The 21,357-nt window shown below is 31.9% G+C and overlaps 3 protein-coding genes across 4 annotated transcripts; 2 read left to right on the top strand and 1 right to left on the bottom strand.

Annotated features, from left to right (window-relative positions):
- The first annotated feature begins 1,763 nt into the window (after positions 1 to 1,763).
- LOC106674259 (zinc finger protein ZPR1) lies at positions 1,764 to 10,881 on the top strand. The gene is made up of 10 exons (XM_014406881.2): positions 1,764 to 1,879; positions 3,650 to 3,765; positions 4,087 to 4,195; positions 4,531 to 4,674; positions 5,429 to 5,586; positions 7,358 to 7,492; positions 8,265 to 8,409; positions 8,488 to 8,648; positions 8,713 to 8,985; positions 10,679 to 10,881. The coding sequence occupies exons 2-10, from the start codon at positions 3,670 to 3,672 to the stop codon at positions 10,799 to 10,801; spliced, it is 1,344 nt and encodes a 447-aa protein (XP_014262367.1). The 5' UTR covers positions 1,764 to 1,879; positions 3,650 to 3,669; the 3' UTR covers positions 10,802 to 10,881.
- Positions 10,882 to 11,154: 273 nt separating this feature from the next.
- LOC106674261 (multifunctional methyltransferase subunit TRM112-like protein) lies at positions 11,155 to 15,690 on the bottom strand. 2 transcript variants are annotated; one of them, XM_014406883.2, is made up of 5 exons: positions 15,561 to 15,690; positions 15,330 to 15,491; positions 12,206 to 12,307; positions 11,385 to 11,477; positions 11,155 to 11,326 (listed from the first exon to the last, which is right to left on the bottom strand). In XM_014406883.2, exons 2-5 carry the CDS (start codon positions 15,405 to 15,407, stop codon positions 11,225 to 11,227), a joined length of 375 nt encoding a protein of 124 aa, XP_014262369.1. In that variant the 5' UTR covers positions 15,408 to 15,491; positions 15,561 to 15,690; the 3' UTR covers positions 11,155 to 11,224. The 2 variants fall into 2 exon arrangements, with proteins under 2 accessions (XP_014262369.1, XP_014262368.1); XM_014406882.2 differs by having other exon boundaries at positions 15,549 to 15,683.
- A 1,439-nt stretch (positions 15,691 to 17,129) lies between these two features.
- LOC106674303 (pyrroline-5-carboxylate reductase 1, mitochondrial-like) lies at positions 17,130 to 20,557 on the top strand. The gene is made up of 6 exons (XM_014406945.2): positions 17,130 to 17,235; positions 19,011 to 19,081; positions 19,136 to 19,315; positions 19,522 to 19,734; positions 20,137 to 20,299; positions 20,375 to 20,557. The coding sequence occupies exons 1-6, from the start codon at positions 17,169 to 17,171 to the stop codon at positions 20,491 to 20,493; spliced, it is 813 nt and encodes a 270-aa protein (XP_014262431.1). The 5' UTR covers positions 17,130 to 17,168; the 3' UTR covers positions 20,494 to 20,557.
- Positions 20,558 to 21,357: the final 800 nt, after the last annotated feature.

Raw genomic sequence — 21,357 nt, 5'->3', positions numbered from 1 at the left:
GATGTCAACTATAAAAACTGAAGGCACACAACCATTGCGAATCCAACAAGTAGGTGTTTTCAACAAATTTAAATTTTATGTGTACCGAAGTTGAGATGTTTACGACAGTAGATAAGATAGGCTGGTTCTGGTCCTTAAATTCAGAAAATTTGTTCAATTTAGGCAATTTTTTTTAAACTCTCTTTATTTTTCTGCCGCTTTTATATATATTATACAATTATTATATCAATATTATACAATCTATTCATTTGTACTAGGTTGAACAATTAGTTTATAACAAAAGCAACCAATAACATATGTAAAAAGTCCTGAAATTAGGGGATCTGCAAAACCCAAAACAGGGCGATTTGCACATTTTTGACATTTTCCACTGTTTTCGATATTTTATGAATATTATATAATCTTTTGTTTGGACTTGGTTGAATAAATAGTTTATAATGAAAGAAACTAACGGTTCAATAAAATTAATACAATAATCTTTACCCAATTAATTATTAATTAGTTACACAATTAATAATTATTGCTATTAGTTATACAAAGAAATAGTCTTGTCCTGACATTCCTACTTTTCTTTTTTCAGTTTTTGTAATGGATTGTACTGCTCGCAGAATTGTCGTTCACCACGACCTTATTTCGAGCTTAAAGCTCATCATCATGCTGACGGAGTTACAAACACGTCTCATGACCTTAATTGTAAAAGTTGACAATCGACTGCCAACACATCCAGTTGTTTTTAATACCACTCAATTTGCAAAAACATGAATTACAACACAAATAAATATAATCCCAATAAATACTGTAAGAAAACAATTTTAAATTAGTGATTAATTTGTATGTCAAATATTATTTTCTTATATATTTAAAATAGGGAGTAAATCAAAATTTGTAATATTATTTATGTGTTCATCTCCATATTTAATTTTTTATTTTTTTATTTCTAGTTTCCACCCTTTTTTGAAACATGTAACACTGTTGTATTTAAATTTAAATTGAAGTTGTGTTTTGTTTCATTTAGATGGTTCTTAAATTCAGAATATTTGTTCAATTTAAGTAAGTGTTCTTTAACTTTAATTTTAATTTCTCTACCGTTTTGTCATATATATTTAACATCGTGATCATTACAATTAAATTTGTAAATACTGCTTTTTGACAAGTTGTCAACCTTGTCTTTAGGTTTTGAGAGGATGTTTCTAAGTGAAGAAGTACTTCTAAAAGATATCCTAAAACCTAATCGTTTAAAAATTTTACCTATTTTTTCATAGTTCACCAATGTTTGGCAAGCAATGAAAACCTAAGATTCATTTTTGATGGGATGGCTGAGTGTGATCGTTGTTTCTTTTAAAGTTATTTTTTTATTCTTTTTACTAGCAACTATCAATAAAAATTCCTTAATATACATTGTTTTTAGCCAAAGCTGTTTGTATTATTCTTTTAATATAAAATATATAGGGCAAAGGGGCATGCTTGAAAATGAAAAAAATTGAAATTTGTAAGTAGGACCATCGTTAAAAAAAAAAAAGAATCTGCATACTTAGCCCACCTTCATCATTTCTAAGGACTACTTTGGTCGCCAACTTCTACCTCAAAGACGTTGTTTAATTATTAGTATGTACAGTTTTTTTTTTTCCATAGTAAAATTTTAATATTTTTTAAGTAGATATTTTTGTAATAGATTATTTAATCGATAAATAATACGATTAAAAGCGTTAGGATATCGATGGTTGGTAGTACTATTGACTATCGATCATCGACCTATTCTCGATAGTGGAACCTCACGCTGCTGTAACCGGTCCATGCTTGAGAAAGAACGTCACTACAATAATGTTCTGAACTGCCTTTGATGTTTTTTCTTTTTGTTAACCGAACAATTGTTTGAAAGGTGATTAATTTTTTGCATTACACAAATATACTGTACAAATGTGTGGTGGTTAGTGACCGTTAATTGATAATTATTCAGAAATCGTGAGATGCGACTGGCAATCTCAACACGACACGCAATAATGGCACAATTACACAGAAGACAAACACTTTGAGCCCTGAAGATGATCTCAATAAAGATCGAAACGTTGGCACGATAAAGAAAATGTTTTTCTGAAACCTACATCACACCAGACCGCATCTCACGATTTCTGAATAATTATACTGTACATGGTGTAAAAATAAACGATATGATGCTACACTTTTTACACTTCTCTTGACTGTCATAATATTAACATGAATAAACATTGGAAGTTAGCCACATCTAACTCTGGGGATGAGCTTATTTACACAAAGAACAACCCAAATGGCACTCGCCAACATCAGCATCCACATCCTTCAGCGTCCTGTCTGCTGCTTCTTGGACGCTGACAGTCGACACTCGATAAATGGCTGTGTCCTTTCAGGCCTGTCTGATTTGTCCCTTCATCGTCTCATTGACTGAGTCCTTACACTTCAGGCTCAGTCCATCCTTCCCACTGCATCCAAGTCACTCGACAATCATCTTGAAGGCTGTGTCCTTTCTACCTCTGGCTGATTGAATCTTCTTGCTTAGTCCTGTTGATTGAGCCTTCTGACTCTGGCTGACTGCTGCTTCCAAGCAACTCGACAGTCAACTATATGGCTATACCCTTCCTTGCTCTGGCTGACAGTCCTTTTGTTGACTGACTGAATCTGTCCTCTTTTTGCTGCTTCCAAAACAGTTTTGTATTATAGTTTATTCTATGGATGTGTCCTTTCTAGCTCTTGCTGACTGAATTCTCTCCCTTCGTCTTGTCGATTGAGTCTTCTGACCTGGCTGATCACTCAGAGACTGAGGTCTATTCTCCTTTCCGTTCAGTCAACTCTATGGCTGTGCCCTTCCTGGCGCTGACTGTCTGATTCTGTCCTCCTTTCCACTACTTACAAGACACTCAACAGTTAGTTTGATAGTTGTGTCCTTTCTAGCACTGGCTGACGAGTCCTCTCATTGACTGACTGAATCTGTCCTTTTCGCTGCTTCCAAGCAACTCGACAGTCGACTATTCTCACTGAGTCACCTCACCTAAGTCCTCTTACTCTGGCTGACTGACTGAGTCTGTTCTTCTTTCCCCTTCTTTTAAGAAAATTGACAGTTGATCAGGCTGTTCTTTGACAGTCAACTTATCTGACAGGTCTCAGCCCTCCACATTTCATGTTGTTTCTTCTCTCTCTGTCTGAGTGACTCTCCAACTGCCTGTCTTTGCTTTTTCAATCTTTTTCTTTTATATTGGTTTCCCAATAAGGGTTGGTTATGACCATCTCCACAACAACTCGGAATTCTTAGGGCATTTGTACTGCGCAGCCTTCTGATCCTTTGTTGATTGCCTTGCAGTGAACAGTGTACAAAGCTCATCTGGCTGATATGCTGCCATATTTATTACCCTCAGCTTATTGAGTCCTGTCCGCGTCATGCGACAACTCCCCCAAATAATATTTAATTTAAAATTTTGACATTTTGAATTTGTTTATTATTTGGAATACTGGTATGTTCAGAGACCTAATTCAGATGAGGAAAAGATTGTACTATAGCTTATTATACTTCTGAAATTAAAAAGTGTATTATAAGATTAAAAAAACTGTTAAGTGGTATACAAATGTTACTAAATTGATATTTTTATTGTAATTATTTTTTTATATTTTTTTTGTTTAGTCACTGGTTTAATGTGAAAGATGTCTAAAGAAAAAGCCCTTTTCCGTGATCTAAACCCAGATGATGACCCTGAAACTACAGTTATAGAAAGTTTTTGTGTCAACTGCAGAAAAAATGTAAGTATGAATAAGTTTATTCATAACTTAAGCGTTCCAAAAACCCAGAGAGTTGAACGGATTTACTATTTTAATGGTTTTTGTGTTAGGCTTTACATAATAAATTTCCTTTTTTAATACTGTTGAGTAATAGTGACATCCAAGGATGAGTAATCATTTGATGGGGTTCATCTACAAAAAAAAAAAAAAAAAAACNTTTTTTTTTTTTTTTTTTTTTTTTTTTTTTTTTTTTTTTTTTTTTTTTTTTTTTTTTTTTTTTTTTTTTTTTTTTTTTTTTTTTAATTCATCAAACAAATTTTTTTACAAAACTCCTTATTTCAGGGAGAGACAAGAATACTTCTCACAAAAATTCCTTACTATAAAGAAGTTATTGTCATGTCATTTGAATGTGAAAATTGTGGATACAAAAATAATGAACTCCAATCTGGCGGTAAGGATAATTTCTATAGTAATTACTAGTAACCAGTATTTTTTATATTGTTTTAATGATTGCTATGGGTGCGTTATGGAGGAATAACTAAAAAAGTAAATAATTAAATTTAAAAAAAAATTGATGAAAAGTCCAGTTATTCTATACAACACCTTGTAAGAGTGTCATTAAGACAATAGAATATTAAATATAAAATAAAAATCCAATGTTTAATAAATTGCTCGAATTGTGAAAATAAACATACTAAATTTGGTAGTTTTGATTTAATCAAATATTGTTAGTCTCTGTACGTAGTAAAATACAGATCGAAGAATCAATATAATCCATATTTTTAGGTCAGATTGATGAATTTGGTGTAAGATACACTGTTGATGTGGAGACTGAAAATGACATGAACAGGCAGGTTGTTAAATCTGATTATACTTGTGTTAAAATTCCCCATATTAATTTTGAGATCCCTTCACAATCTCAAAAAGGAGGTATGTTAATTATCATATCACTTTATCATTATATAGGCCATGTAGCCTTTAATGGACTTTGGCCTCCTCATCGTACATAACTTATTAGACATTTATATGTGAATATATCATTGACACCATAAATGTGAAAAATTACATTTTTCAATTTTGTTAGTTTACTGTAGAACTCTACAAGGCAACTTCACAATTACAATCTCACCTTCAATTTCTTATGTTTTTAATGTCTTCCTTTCTATCTACTAATTTGCAATTATAAACTGTTACCTCAGCATAGTTGATTAATAATAAATAAACATGATATGGACTTACTGTATTGCACCTACAAGAATTTTCAATTTCTCAGTTGTTTTAACCATTTTTCAAACAATTAATTGTATCAAAATAATGGATCCTCTGCAATAAAAGTTCATTGTAAACTTGCGAATGCACATTTAATACTTTGCCTTCAATTTTTATGCCACAACATTGCAAATCTCCATATACAGTAAAGTAACGAATATTTTAAACTAATTTTAGTAATTAGTTAAAAAATTATGAAAATCAATGGCAAATTACAACATTGATGCACTTTATGAGGCCTAATTAAATTAAAATGTAAAAACTCGCTAAATACCTTAATCAAGGTTCAATTAGTTTTTTGCTTTCCTGAAAAGTATAGAAATCCACTTCGTTTCTTTATAACATGGTGTCAACAATATGATAGTTTACATGTTTCGTGTTACTATTAATTAATAATTGTTCTATGATTCTACAGAAATCACTACAATTGAAGGAATAATCAATCGAACGATAGAAGGTTTGGTTCAAGATCAACATTTGCGCCAAATCCAACATCCTGAGGATGCTGCTAAAATAGACGAGTTTATCAATGTTTTAAAACAACTTCAAAAAGTTGAACAACCATTTAAATTGGTAATTTTAATTAAGATGTCTGCAAAAAGAAATTATTTAACAGTAAAAAATATAAATTGTATGATTTGGCAAGAAATTAATGTTGTTTTTCAATTATAGAAGTAATTAGCTCAATATTTATATTTTTTGTCTATATTATTTTTGTTACAAAACAACAAATAGAAAAACCCATGTGTGCATTTGGTGGGACAGGTCCGGCCCCTTGCATTTTGAGATTTTACCACAAGGGCAAACAGTTAATAGTGAACTATAATGTGAATAGCTAAATTGTTTAGACTTTCAAATAAACTAATAACGGGCTGCACTAGCAAACAGAAAAGGTGGTCTTTCACCATGACAACACCCGCCCCATGTTGCTTTGAAGGCGAAACAATTAACTGAATTGGGAAATTTTATTACACCCGCCATACTCTCCAGACATTTCACCTGTGACTATTATTTTTTTCAGTTATTGCAAAAAATTTTAATTTGCCAAAACTTTGAAAGTTTTGACAATGTTCAAATGTTGGAGGACTCAAAAGATGGACATGTTTATGCGGAAGGAATAATAATGATACATGCTACCCATGCTACCTGAAAGATGGCAAAAAGTAATTGCAAACAATGAGCAATCTCCGAATTAAAAAATATATATGTCTACTGTAAAAAAAAGTCATTGTTTTGTTGCCAACCCTATATATTGGTGGAAAATGGGAATTTATACAGCACTGAGTCGTGGTTTCGAGTGTCACTCGTGACAATATTTTTTATTTAATTTCAACTTAATTTGCATAAAATTAGTTATGTAGTATTTCCTATAAATATTAAGACACTACTATAGTGCAATAAAAAAAAATGGTTTCCATTAAAGTGAAAACCTTAAACTTTAGTTACCAAATAACTCAAGTATATTCGGTCTGAATAGACAGTAATTAACAACATAAAAATATGGTACGAGCAATCAAAGTTAGCCAAATATAACAATTTCTAATCAGCTAAGGCTGGGACGTCCCAACCTCCGGACCTAACCACTTAACCGATCCGCCCTCTGACGCTAAGAATGCATAAATAGATTAAAAAATAAATACGCATAAATAGATTAAAAATAGTTGGCAGCATCACTGGGCTAGATCACATCAACAGAGAAGCTCTAGGTTATCAAGAGCACTGTTGACGGGTGGCCCTCGGACGATTTGACTCATAGAAGAAGGGTTATCCTCAACCTATTAAGAATAGGCCATGCGAGGTTGACACACCACCACTTACTTTTGAGCCAAAGCATGCATATGTGGCCTGCGTGGAGAGAAAGGTTGCTTGATGTGCATTACCTAATTGAAGGGTGCAATTCTATACAGAGAGCACAGGAATGCCACCCGATTTGAGAATTATGCTTGAGCACAAGAGCTAATATTTGGGTCCCCTGTATCGATGGTTCTATTGTATATAGCAATAATAATTGTATATACCTATTTTGTGTTGAGAGTGAAATTATATATTAGCGTGAATGTGTGATGTGAGAGTGTCAATGGTAGAATATCCAATACCCCATCAACCCTCAATTAGATTAGTTATATAATATGATAGGTACGGGTTTGGAACTGCATGCGTTGGGTGCTGAATTGACCAGGCTGTTGACAGCATAGCACCCCTCCCCCCAGGCTGCCAACACCGGGGGTGGATGGTTCTCGAATCTGCTGGCAAATCACTTCAAAAAATACCAATTTCACATAAATTATTCATATTTTACATTGTATATTTTTCTTGTGGTATTCATAAAATTTTATCCTTTTAGATTGTGGAAGATATAAGTGGAAATAGTTTTGTCGAAAACAGGTTTAGCCCAGCAGCAGATCCTAATTGCAAAATTGAAAAATTTAAACGAAATCAAGAGCAAGATAATATTTTGGGAATTTTCACATCTGAAATGGTAATAATTAAATTACATTCATAGTTTAATGAGATGAGAGTAAAATATTGAGATTCCTAACTTACCTGAGTAATAAATTGGAATACAGTGATCACTCGCTAATCCAAACTGGAAAAAATTCAATCCTCTCTCACCTCCCTTCACTACTACAAAATGAAATGTTAGATCTATATACACTTTTATTGTGATATTGCTAAAAATTGGAAAAAGAAGAAGGAGCAATGACAAAAATGTTTTAAAAAACTTGATTTTTAAAGAAAAATTGATAGTACATATATATTCTAATAGGTTTAACATTTTGTGTATGCAGTAATAATCAAGTATATTAATTTTTTTGTACATATGAAAGTATTTTTAGACACCTCTAATCTGAATTTTTCAGTAATTCGAATACTTCCTTGCAATCATTCAGTTTATTGAGAGTGAGAGTATTGTATACACTTGCCCTTGAGATATGAGTTACTATATTTATTATTAATATTTCTATTTAATGTTTGATTTTTGAAAATATTTTTTTTCTTATTTGGTTAATCCTTTTGTCACATATATCAGCATAAATCTATCATTCACCTAAAGCTGTCATATACATATATACTAAATTTGTCATAATTTAACAAGCATTTTTCCATAACAGAAAATAAAGCACCATTCAGCAATAAAAATAAAACATCTTTTTAACTTTTTGATTTAGTTACATTGCAACAGAAGTTTTTACACAGATTAATCATAAGACGACTTAAATCAAGCACAATGATTTTTTTTTTTTTTTTAGATTGATGGATCTTCTGAAAAAGGTGTACTTCCTTCTAGTCCAAAGGAATCATGTACCTTAGAGGATTTACAAGGGGAAATATTATCATTTAATACTAATTGTCCAGAGTGTGGAAGCCCATGTGATACAAGAATGAAAGTTACACGTAAGTAACACAGCCATCATAGCCCATGGAATCATACAGCCTTGCTCAGAATGTGATGTATGTCATAAAATTTTTCAGAAATTCCTTATTTTAAAGAAGTTGTAATAATGGCGACAACATGTGATGTATGTGGTCATAAGACAAATGAAGTTAAGTCAGCAGGTGGCATAGAGCCGAAAGGAATTAAAATTGAAATTTTAGTTAAAGGTGAAGAGGACTTCTCAAGAGATCTTTTAAAAGTCAGTTTATTTAATTATAAATTTTTGGTTAAATTGTTCTTTTAATTAATTGTTCTTTGTTTAGTCTGACACCTGTCGGATGCTCATACCGGAATTAGAACTTGAAGCTGGTGCCATGACTCTCGGGGGTAAATTTACAACTGTCGAGGGTATCTTAAAAGATATAAAAGATGGCCTTGAAAAGGGTGGAGCCGCATTTGGAATCTTTGGTGATTCAAGGAATAGTAAATCGGATAAGGCGATAAGTAGTTGTATTTCGCAGATTGAGGAAATATTATTGGGGAAAAAATCGGTCACTCTGGTTTTGGATGATCCTGCAGGAAACAGTTATGTTCAAGTAAGTGCATGTTATGTCCATAATAAATTTAAAACTTCAAATGTCAGACTTTACTTACAAACTTTCTGAAGCTCATTATCACCCTGCTAAATCAGGCATCTTCATTGAGCCTGTTAATAAAAAAGCCTGCGATATACAGTGCCCTCTCATTAATCCGAACTATTGCAGCAGATTATTTGGTTTTAAAAAATACATATGTAACAATAATAATAATAATTAAATGTAGACTGATCTAAAATTTCATTTTTTATCGGTGAAGGGAGGTGAGGATTCACTGAACAAAAGAAATTCTTGAAAATTCGTATAATCTGGGCTGGTCTTGGTCTTTCAAACAACCTCTCACACTCACTCACTCACTCTCTCATACTCTCACCCTGCATCAACTAATTTGTGATATTTTAAAATAAAACAATATTCATTCTCTTTTATTTTTCAGAAATCGTGAGATGCAATCTGGTGTGATGTAGGTTTCAGAAAAACATTTTCTTTATCGTGCCAACGTTTCGATCTTTATTGAGATCATCTTCAGGGCCTGGGATTTACAATCATTGTTTAAATTTGTTAACATGTATTTATTAAATTTAAACAATGTTTGTAAATCCCAAGCCCTGAAGATGATCTCAATAAAGATCGAAACATTGGCGCAGTAAAGAAAATATTTTTCTGAAACCTACATCACACCAGACCGCATCTCACGATTTCTGAATAATAGTCAACTAACGGTCACTAAATCACCACACATTCTCGTTTATTTTTCTCTCACACATTCTCCCTCATTCACTATCTCGCATCCGCTCTTTCTCGCTCTATTCTTCTTCCCTCTAAATAATGTTTTGTTTCCTTAAAAATTCACACTTTTTCAATTTTTTTAATCCAAATTACTGCAACGTTTGTCTACTGAAGTTAGTATTAGGAAGAGAGTACTGTTATTGAAAATGATGTAGGATTAGTTGTAGTAGTGTACTATTTCTTGCTGCTCCAATTCATTTGATTGAAGCAATCAGAAGTTACAATATTATAAGAAATAAGCTCGGTCAGTAATACGACAATAATCAAAAGAAAATCTTAGTGGACCCCTCCAGATTTCGGGGAGAGTGGATTTGTAATGGGCATATGTTGGAACATCGCTGTAACCCTTGAGTGGTGGGTCATCGGTGGCCTCAACGGTTTAGGCATTGACACGGTGCTCATCACATTAAGATAAAGGACCCAGGTTCGAATCCAGCAGCTTGGCTTTCGAACCCAACATACCAACAAACGGAGCTGTTTGAGAAGCCATACAAACAAGATAGTCCATGCACACATTCTGAGTGACCATGGAAGACAGGGATTACCAACATTTGCTTTGAAATTGAATATAGGCAACATCTATCCCCAGACAGACCACAGAAATGGGAACACCTGATATTTAAACATGCGCCACATGTACCTCAAAGACCATACTTGGAAAAGGATCAACCGACATTTAAGGAACTGATGTGATTTAGATCAGACTTGACTAAGTTGATTTCAGCATGATACAAATGTAAAAAATATCCTATAATCGATATGGATGCACAAATAAACTTCCTGTCCATAGGATCGTTATGAGAAGGGGAAAGAATCCATAAGATATAATGTACCATTAAAATAAGGAGTCTAATGAAATATGTAATAATCACTTAATTGTAAGCTTATTTATTTTATGTTCCAGAGTTTATGTGATGAAGGATTGGATGAAGGTTTAAATATAACACACTATGAACGTTCTGATGAGCAAAATGAAGAACTGGGAATTAATGATATGAAAACAGAAGATTATGAAAATGATCAATAATTCCACAACGTTTTAATTAAGAAGCTGTGAACTTTTTTGTAAGATAATATAAAATAATAATTTGTATTATTAGTTGATTATTTGGGATTGTGCTTTCCCTCTTTCCTCTTGTTAGAAGATGGATCCTATGTTAGATAGGATTTGTTTGAAGATGCAATTTTTGTCAAAGTATTTTTTTTAAATAATATCCAAAATGCTACAATTAAATAAGATGGATTGACAATAACAGAAAACAAAAAAGACAAAAGAAGAAAATTTATCAATTGAAAAAAAAAAATCTTGAATAGCAATACACAATTTTTTGTATAAACATTTAATTACAAATGTTACTCTCTAACAAATAAAATTACCCATACATTTTATGATTTATTATTAAAATGATATTAACAAAAATTAAATAATATTCTCTGTTACATATAACGTTTAAACCTCATCTTCGTTTAATAACATATTAGGGACACCAAAATTTATAGGAAATCTTCTTCCAGTTTCAGGGCAAATAAGGTCTCCTTCTATAACATCCACCTAAAATTAATAATAACATTTTATTGTTATGTTGGAGATACTTAAATGACATAAATACCTCTAGAAGTACATGATGGACTTTTTTTAAAAAATCTTCATTTTCTTCATAATTATCCACAAGGGTCTGTGGTATATCATCTCCAAAGCCCAACTTTAAATAGAAAACAAATTAATGAACACTGATTTCCTGGGTTTTTTTTTAAATTATTTTTTATTTTAACCGCACAGAAAAGGATTCTTGAATATATTAAAAAAGATTTTGATTTGCAGGTTAGCAAGTATCAACATTTGAAATTAAGCCACTTAAAATATAATTTGTATGTGTACTCTTTTTAAAATAGAAAAATATTTCGATCAATCAAATTTAAAATTAGGAAAGATAAAGATGCAAAAATGATAAATTGATAATCAACTATTCAAAAACAAAGAATTTAGAAAATACTATAGTATATACTTAATTTCAGAGTTGTGAGAAAAAACATTCATCTTTTTTTTTTCAGATTATTTACGCTAATTTATTCAAATATTTCATTTGATATAATGAAATACATGTCATAATCAATTTGTTTTTAATTGTTTAAATCTTTCCCCATTACCATTTTACGGGGGACAAACATATTTTCCACTTTAACTGACAAAGTCAATCACACATCTCTTTTAATAAGTTTTTCAGGAACATACAACCATTCGACAAATCGTTTTATTCAAGCGATATCGATTTCTGGGGCACCAGCCTTTCCTCATCAGTCTCATTTGATTGATATCGCTTCAATAAAATGCTACGTCAAATGGTTGTGTGTTCATGAAAAACATATTTAAAAACATCTTCACATAAGCCAACAACCCGGAAGGAAGACGTGGAGAATAAAAACCACTCACTGTTTCTGCTGCTTTATGAAGCGTAGCCCAATCCAACTTCGGTATAACTCTTGAAATAAATTCTACATTAAAATCAACTTCTATAACTTTTACACCTTTTGCCTGTAACAATTAAAATGCATTTATTTATAATTAAACAAAATTATTAACTTGTGTGTATAAAATTATTTATAAATCAAATTATAAAATTAGTGAACATAACGAACATGATTTTATGTGAACCTCCCTAACACCAAATGCCAGTAATTTGAACTGGAAAAAATTCGAAAAGTGAGAAAGAGATAGTGTTTGAAAGTAAAAGAATGAGTGAGAGGCATCGTTTGCTCAGTGAATCCTCACCTCCTTCACTATTAAAAAATTAAATGAGTTGTCGCATTTCTTAAAGGTGTGCAATATGGCAAATTTCCCCATCATTTGATGCTAGCAAGCTTTTAACTAAAAATTTTTTACACCCCTATTAAATACATTCTCACATATTTTGAACAAGCTGTATCAAAACATACAGAACTTTCTTCGACAACTTCTATCCCATTTGTTATCCCCATGCTGCCTAATTTTATGTAAATAAACACATCTACAATTTGCACTGAGCCTTATTATTTTACAGTCCTTTGTCACAGCACATCTGTGGCATTTCTACTAATATTTCCAACATCACTAATCATTAATGTGTGGTGTTTAGTTACCGTTAGGTAATGATTATTTGGAGATCATGAGATGCAGTCTGGTGTGATGTTAGTTAGAAAAACATTTTCTTTATTGAGCCAACATTTCGATCTTTATTGAGATCATCTTCAGGGCCTGGGATTAATACACATTCACATACAACAATCATTAACATTTTACATACGACAATCAATTTTACAAACAACTATTTGATATAGCCATGGGTAGCAACCTAGGCACGATACTTGCAGACATAATTATGACACATCTATTAAATACAGTCATACCACAACTTCCTTTCACATTACCCTTCCTCACTAAATACATAGATGATATATTGACAGCAGTTTCCACAGATCAAATTCAAACTACATTAGATACATTTAAAAGCTTTTACTCACACCTACCATTGACACATAAAATCAAAAACAACAAAACAATACCATTTTTAGATACACTTGTAATAAAACAACCAGATGGCACATTAATCACAGATTACTACCTCAACATCTCACTATCCTCTTCATACAATAATACACGGCCAAAGGGTTACTTCACAGAATGATTACTCTAAGCCATGAATCATTTCACCACAAGAACATAAAGATATTCAAACAGATACTTCATAACAATCTCTACTCTAAACACATAATTAATAGAATAATCAACAACTACAATTCAACACTAACACCATCCACTATTACTAATAATTCTACATTAAGTCTATCAAATACAAACAAACCAGCATACATTTCCATGCCATTTATTCACGGCCTATCATATAAATTAAACACATTTTTCTCATCCGATAACATCAAAATAGCTTTCAAAAATTATAAAACAATTCACTTTTTTCAAAAATTAAAGATCCCACACCAATAATAAACAAATCTGACATAATCAACTGTTTAAACTGTCCAGCAACTTACATCCCAATATCTGGACAAGAGAGTAAAGCGACATATCTATGATTGCAAAAAACCAAAACAAAATCTTACAGCACTCGCTACCCACCATTTTGAACACAAACACAATTTCGACTTCAACAATCCAAAAATATTACACACAGAACAAAACAAACATAAACGTAACTTTTTAGAAATGATTTACATCAACAGAGATAAACGCAGCATCAATTACAGAACAGATACAAATTATGGATAATAATAACTTATATATAATTTACTTGTAAACTCAGTCACAGCTATGCCAATATCATTAATAAAATTCAAAACAGATAACATACATATATCATCACATCACATTCCACACATCAAACATTTTTCACATAGTCTAATTTTTCAACAATTTAGCTTTCCTTTTCCTATTTATCCCCGTCTATATAATCCTGAAAGGATAATCTAGCCAAACGATTACCAACATTTTTTCCCTTCGTCAGCTCTTTTCACCTCAAAGAAGCTGACACCTTATACAAAAATGTCTTTTCTATCCCGACATCCTTCCCCACCCCTTCAAAATCCAACGTATATAAACATAAAACAGCAAAATCTCACTGGCACTCTCAAAACGACACGCAAGAACGGCACAATTACACAGAAGACAAACACTTTGAGTGAGTAGAAATAGTTTGATTGAATATAAAAAATATTTTTTGCATTGTATAAATTCACTTTTTTCCATATCCTAAATGTATTTGTTAAATGTAAACAATGTTTGTAAATCCCAGGCCCTGAAGATGATCTCAATAAAGAGCGAAACGTTGGCACGATAAAGAAAATGTTTTTCTGAAACCTACATCACACCAGACCGCATCTCACGATTTCTGAATAATTAATTAACATTGTTTAATTTTTTGGATACCAGGGACTGGAGGAGTTCCCTCCTGAGCACTGCAGCTGAGCATACAGCTTATTGTACTTTATCCCTGGCTCCATTTTTGGGGGCTCGCAACACAAGTGTGAATATGAGCCCCCGATGTTCTTCCATCAAAGAAACTCATTTTTGAAGGGGGTTGGGACCAAATTCAGGGTCGCTGAGATCCGATCCTGCCCCTTCCATTGATGAGTGCCATGTCAATTTCCTTCAATTACGACCACCCTTCCCCTTAGGCGTCAGAAAAAGTCCAGAGGCGACGGTGGGGATCGAACCCACGACTGCGGGATCTACTAGCCAAGAGTCTGACGCCTTAACCACTTGGCTACCTCGGCCCCCCTGTTTAAATTATACAAATAGCTGTAAGATGTGAAAAAGAAATGTATACAATGCTAGAAATTTTAGATTCAATCAAAGTATTTGTACTCAGTGTCTGTTTTCTATGTAGATGTCATTATTGTGTGTCGTGTTGGGCACACTCAACACCACACACAATAATGACACATCTACAAACCGCATCTCACGATCTACAAATAATCTCTAATCATTAAATCACTCATTTTATTTAAAACTAACGTTACTTAAAAGTATGTTAACAAGGCGTATATAGGATTTAAATAATTACCTGAATTCCCAATGGATATCCCTGGGTCACTCCTTTTAAACACTTAGAAGACAACATATTATGTGTAAGAAGTTTCATTTTGATATTTGTTAACTCTACATATAACTGTATGTCAATGAAATCATGTATCTGTCGGGTAATGGCAAATTCGTAAAGGAAAACCTAAGATAATAAAACTCAATAGTTACAAACATTTATGGGAAAAGTTCAATTACTAACGTGAATCCTCACCGGTAATCAGTACATCTGGCATCCAGATACACAACTATCAGTTTCACACTCGCAAACCTGAGAATGAGTGAAGAGTAGCATGCACACTGCCTCACTACTTCTCCAGTCACTTTTCAGTTACTGCGGCAATCGCCATCATATTCTTAGTATCGATAGTAACAATATCGATACTATAATAAAAACAGTTAAAAAATATAAAAAATGTATTTAGTAGTCATAATTGGCCGTACTTAAATTAATTATACTTTTTAGCTAAGGTCTTGGTTGAGATGAAAAAGCTTGTGCACAAGAGCGCGATTCGAACCCACGACCTTCAGCACGTGGTCAGAGTGGTTAGCGTATTGAGCCGGAGGTCGTGGGTTCGAATCCCGCTCATGACCCTTAACCAAGACCTTGGAAAAAAGCATAATTAATTTAAATTTTTAAGGATGTAATCCTTCTATGCTTTTTATTATTTTCATTATATGTTTATACTATATTTTCCTTTGTTTTGACTCTCTAATAGAAAATTAATAGTTCTATATATACGATATTGTATTTAAAACAAGAAAAAATGCAGTCTGATCTAATATTTTATTTTTTAGAGATGAAGGGAGGTGAGGATTGACTGAACAAAAGTAATTCTTATATTCTAGATCCCTCACTCTCTCTCATTCTCTCTCTCACTCTCACTCTCTCTCTCTCTCTCTCTCTCACACACACACACACACACACACGCACCCACGCACGCACGCACGCACACACACACACACACACACACACACACACACACACACACACACACACACACACATATTACAATATTGTGGTCAGTGAATCAGGGAAAGGTTGTTTGTGTACAACAGAAAAATTTCATCTGAAAAAAAGTTAAATGAATAAAAGTACTTTAAAAAAGAGTTTATTTGCTTGCATAATCGACATTTTAAAATTTTTTATGTAAAAACAAACAGTTAAATAAAGCACTACTGAAATCAATAATCACTAATTAGACACCAGAGCTTTTACAACTTTAATACACTCAATTTGTAACACTTCTTATTTTTATTATTTATTTATTTAACCAGGGTATTTTAATTATGAGGTTATATGAACCCTTCGGGTGTTGGTGTTTTTGGAAAAAAAAAGCCCATTTGTAAGTGTGTCAGGTTCAAATGCAGCCACCGTTGCCTCTGCAACACTTATTATTATAAACTTGATTGTTAATTGAACAAAGAACTAAGGTCTGCTTAATATGAGTTATTAAATAATACATTTAAAAAATAAAAATATACATATTTCAAGACATTTAGTTTATAGACAATAAAATTTTTTTAAAAATATTTTCACATTAAAATGAAAATATTCATCTGTACATAAAAGTATTTTTATTTAAATAATTATCTTCATGACAGTAAGAGGTGTTGAAGGTTGATAAAGTTTATTATTTCAAAATTTAATGTTTTACATTTGAGAAAATTATTCCAAATAAATAGAGCTGAATAGGTTCAATCTATTTATATTGATTTGAACAATTATTTTTATATCTTAAAAAAAATCAATCATAACACAGTAAGAGATAAGATAAAATGTCTGAAGACGTATAATAACTAGTTAATCAGCCAAAAGAAAATGAATATTGGATTTATTGGAGGTGGCCGTTTGGCTCAAGCCCTTCTTAAAGGGTTTTTAGCAGCAGGTATTATATATTATAAGTTTTTTCGTTAACTTCCATTAAACAAATTTTTTAATTTAGTGATTTTCTCCCTGAGTAAAGCTAATGTAGACATAAAAATATTTAATATCTAATAGTTCTTCTTCTTTTTTGGGCTGGTATTTCATTTAATTTATGAAATATAAAGTATGTATTGGTGGAACTAAAAGTCAGCTTGTACAACTTTCTTTGATATCGATTTCAATGGCATACAGATTCACATACAATTTTCTAAACATTAAGAAAAGTATTGTTTGTATACGGAAATTGTATGTAATTGTGTATAGTTTAGAAACTTATGACTGACGAGGGGAGGCGAATGCTCTTTAATTTGAAATAAAATTGTACAAACAGATGGGTCATTTAGTTCCACACACTTTATATTTCGTATCTTATCAATTAATCATCTTGCAGTAAATTATCATAATTTATTGGAATTTCAACTATTTTCTACTTTTAAGTCATATTTTGTTAAATTAAATATCATTTATTCAAGGAAAAAAATATAATAATGTTAATTTAATTCAGAACTTGACAAATCTAATTTTTGGATAATAAAATTATAAAAGAATTGTGCAGTAAAATAATATTCATATAACATAAAACAGTCTTGATCTTTTGTATGAGTCTCTCTCTCTCTCTCTCTCTCTCTCTCTCTCTCTCTCTCTCTCTCTCTCTCTCACTCTCTAACTCACTCACTCACTCCCGCACGCACTCACACACTCTCCCTCATTTACTATCTCTAACTCATTCTCTTTCTCACTCTCACTCTTTCTCTCATTGCTCTCCAATCATTCACTCTTTCTACGCCTTTTATTATTTTCATTATATGTTTATATTATATTTTCCTTTTCTTTGACTCTCTAATAGAAAATTAACAGTTCTATATATAAGAGATTGTACTTAACACAAGAAAAAATGCAGGCTGATCTAATATTTTAATTTTTAGCGATGAAGGCGAGGATTGACTGAGCAAAAGTAACTCTTATATTCTAGACTCCTCACTCTCTCTCTCTCTCTTTCTCATTCTCTCTCTCCCTCCCTCTCTCACTCACGCTCTCTCTCTCTCTCTCTCTCTCTCTCTCTCACCCCCCAAATAATGGTTTCTTTAATTCTTACTTCTTGAATTTTTGTCCAGTTCGCCAGTTCGAAGTACCAAAGTACGGTTTATGGTGATAGCCATGTATTTTGATTTAACCATCAATTTAGAATAGCAAAATTTAAATTCAAAGAACTCCAGAACAAGAAAAAAGTTTCATTCAGAAATATTCTAATGATTAATATCCAACACTTGTATTTTTTTAAACAATACTTCACTCAATCAGACTTATTGGAGACAATACGTTTTGAATAATCCAGTCATAAAAATTATATTCCATTTAAATTGAATTGTTTAGAAAATATTTTTCAACTACTAAATTGATATATTTGCTCCATGATAACTATTTCTCTTAGAATAACGTCTAGATGTATTTAAACTGTCTGAATTTATTAAGCTTAATTTATTATGATAGTTATATACAGTGATTCTCCAACTATCTCGTCAGGTGTCATGGACGAGGGGTCGAACCACTTTACAATATATTTTTCATATTATAATTCATTAAGAATTTGTAGGCTTTGCTGGGATTTTAACCCAGAAATGCATGGTAAATACTAGTCAGACACGCTAACTACTTGGCTACTGTGTTACTCTATGTAGTATATATCCAATGAAAATTTTTATATCTAATTAATAATAATAATAATGTTTTGTTTAGGCATAACAAAAGGAAGTAATGTAACCGCAAGCTGCGCTCCTGAAGACAAGTTTTCTGTGGACGGCCTAAATGTATAAACTGTTTTTATTGGAAATTTAACAATGTCATTATCTCTAACTTTTTAGAAAATAGGCGCAGTCATAGAATTTAACAACAAAGTCGTTGTGAATAAAAGTGACTTAACCATAATTGCAGTCAAGCCGAATATTATGCCTTTGGTACTAAAAGAAATACAGGATACAGTTACCCCAAAAAACTTGATACTTTCAGTAGCAATGGGTGTAACACTTGAACAAATAGAAAATGTAAGGATAACAAATTAATTCCTTTTCTCTATAATAATATGGATTTAAAATAATATGTCTAAATTACATACCAAAATTAACCGTGGATAATAAATCTTAAAATGTATTAATCAGTAAAATCTCTTACAATGACAGGTGTTATTTAAAAACCATATCAAATTTGTCATTTAATTTTATATTTTGTTTATTTATAAGTTTAATTTTAGGCATTACCAAAGGAAACGAGAGTAATCCGGGTGATGCCAAACACACCTGCGCTTGTAATGTCCGGAGCGACAGTTTTCGCTAAAGGAAAAAAAGCAACCGAGGCTGATGGCAACACAACAAAAAGGCTTTTTGATTCAGTCGGGATTTGTGAGGAAGTGCCAGAGTACTTATTTGATGCAGTAACTGCTCTAAGCGGATCGGGACCAGCATATGTAAATATATATATATANGAAGAGAGAGAGAGAGAGAGAGAGAGAGAGAGAGAGAGAGAGTGAAAGAGAGAGAGAGGAAGTAATTGAGCAAGACAGAAAAAGAGCAAGTTCCACTGTCCGAATTTTCAAAAATTTCTTTCGTTCAGTGAATGCCTCACCTCCCTTAACTACTAAAAATAAAATGTTAGATCAGCCTACATTTTTCCTGTATTAAGAATAATATGCGTACTGCTTAAAAATAAGTGAAAAAATAGAAGCAATAAAGAAAATTTTAAATAAACTAAGTTAAGTTAAAGTTTTAAATACAAAATAAATCCTTACAGATTGAATAATTAAATCAAGAAAGAAAATATTGAAATATTACAATTTTTGTCTTATAATTTAATTATTTTTTGTGTGAAGATTTATACAGTCATAGAAGCACTTTCTGACGGTGCGGTGAGAATGGGCATGACAAGGGAACTTGCTTATAAATTGGCTGCACAAACTGTAGTAGGTGCTGGAGCGATGGTTAAAACTGGAGAACACCCCGGAGTGTTAAAAGACAATGTAACTTCACCAGCAGGTCACTAATCAAACTATTACTCAATAACAATTTAATCGTTCTTTCTGTTTCAAATTTAATTTTTTTTTTTAACAGGCTCTACGTGTGAAGGTCTCTATTATCTCGAAAGGAATAATGTTAGAGCGTCTTTTATTGAAGCAATAGAAAAAGCGACCCTTAAATGCAAGGAAACATCAAAAAACAATTCCAAATAAATTAAATAATAATAAACAGTAATATATTTTTCTCTATTGTGTTTCATTTAGGGGTTATTTTTTTCAAAAAGTTCTATAAAAAGGCAAATATAAAATTTACAAATGTCGATTATGTAAGGAAATAAATTCTTTTTTAATATACTTTTATTCATTTTACTTTACCCACCTACAAATTTAATTACAATCTCATAGGAAATAGTATTTTTTACTGTTGTGTGCAAACGACCTTTTTCCGTCCGATTCACTGACCAAAATATTTTAATTAATGTGATGAGTGTGTGTGTGTGTGTGTGTGTGTGTGTGTGTGTGAGAGAGAGAGAGAGTGAGGAGTCTAGAATATAAGAATTACTTTTGTTGTCAATCCTCGCCTCCCTTCATCACTAAAAATAAAATGTTATCTCAGTCTGCATTTTTTCTTGTGTTACGTACAATATCCTATATATAGAACTATTAATTTTCTATTAGAGAATCAAAGAAAATGAAAATATAATATAAACATGTACTGAAAATAATAAAAGGTGTAGGATTACATCCTTAAAAATTTAAATTAATTATTTTTTTATTTAAGGTCTTGGTTGAGATGAACCACCGCTTGTGTCAAGAGCGCGATTTGAACCCACGACTTTCGGCACGTGGACAGAGTGATTAGCGTATTGAGCCGGAGGTCGTGGGTTCGAATCCCGCTCATGTCCCTCAACCAACGCCTTAGAAAAAAAAGCATAATTAATTTAAATTTTTAAGTATGTAATCCTTCTACGCCTTTTATTATTTTCATTATATGTTTATATTTTCTGTTTCTTTGATTCTTTAATAGAAAATTAATAGTTCTATTTATAGGATATTGTACTCAACACAAAAAAATGC

Source organism: Cimex lectularius, unplaced genomic scaffold, assembly GCF_000648675.2.
Source record: "Cimex lectularius strain Harlan isolate CLEC.00 unplaced genomic scaffold, Clec_2.1 scaffold264, whole genome shotgun sequence".
NCBI lineage: Eukaryota > Metazoa > Arthropoda > Insecta > Hemiptera > Cimicidae > Cimex > Cimex lectularius.
Note: the sequence above shows the minus strand (reverse complement) of the source record. Positions and strands in the feature narration are given on the sequence as shown.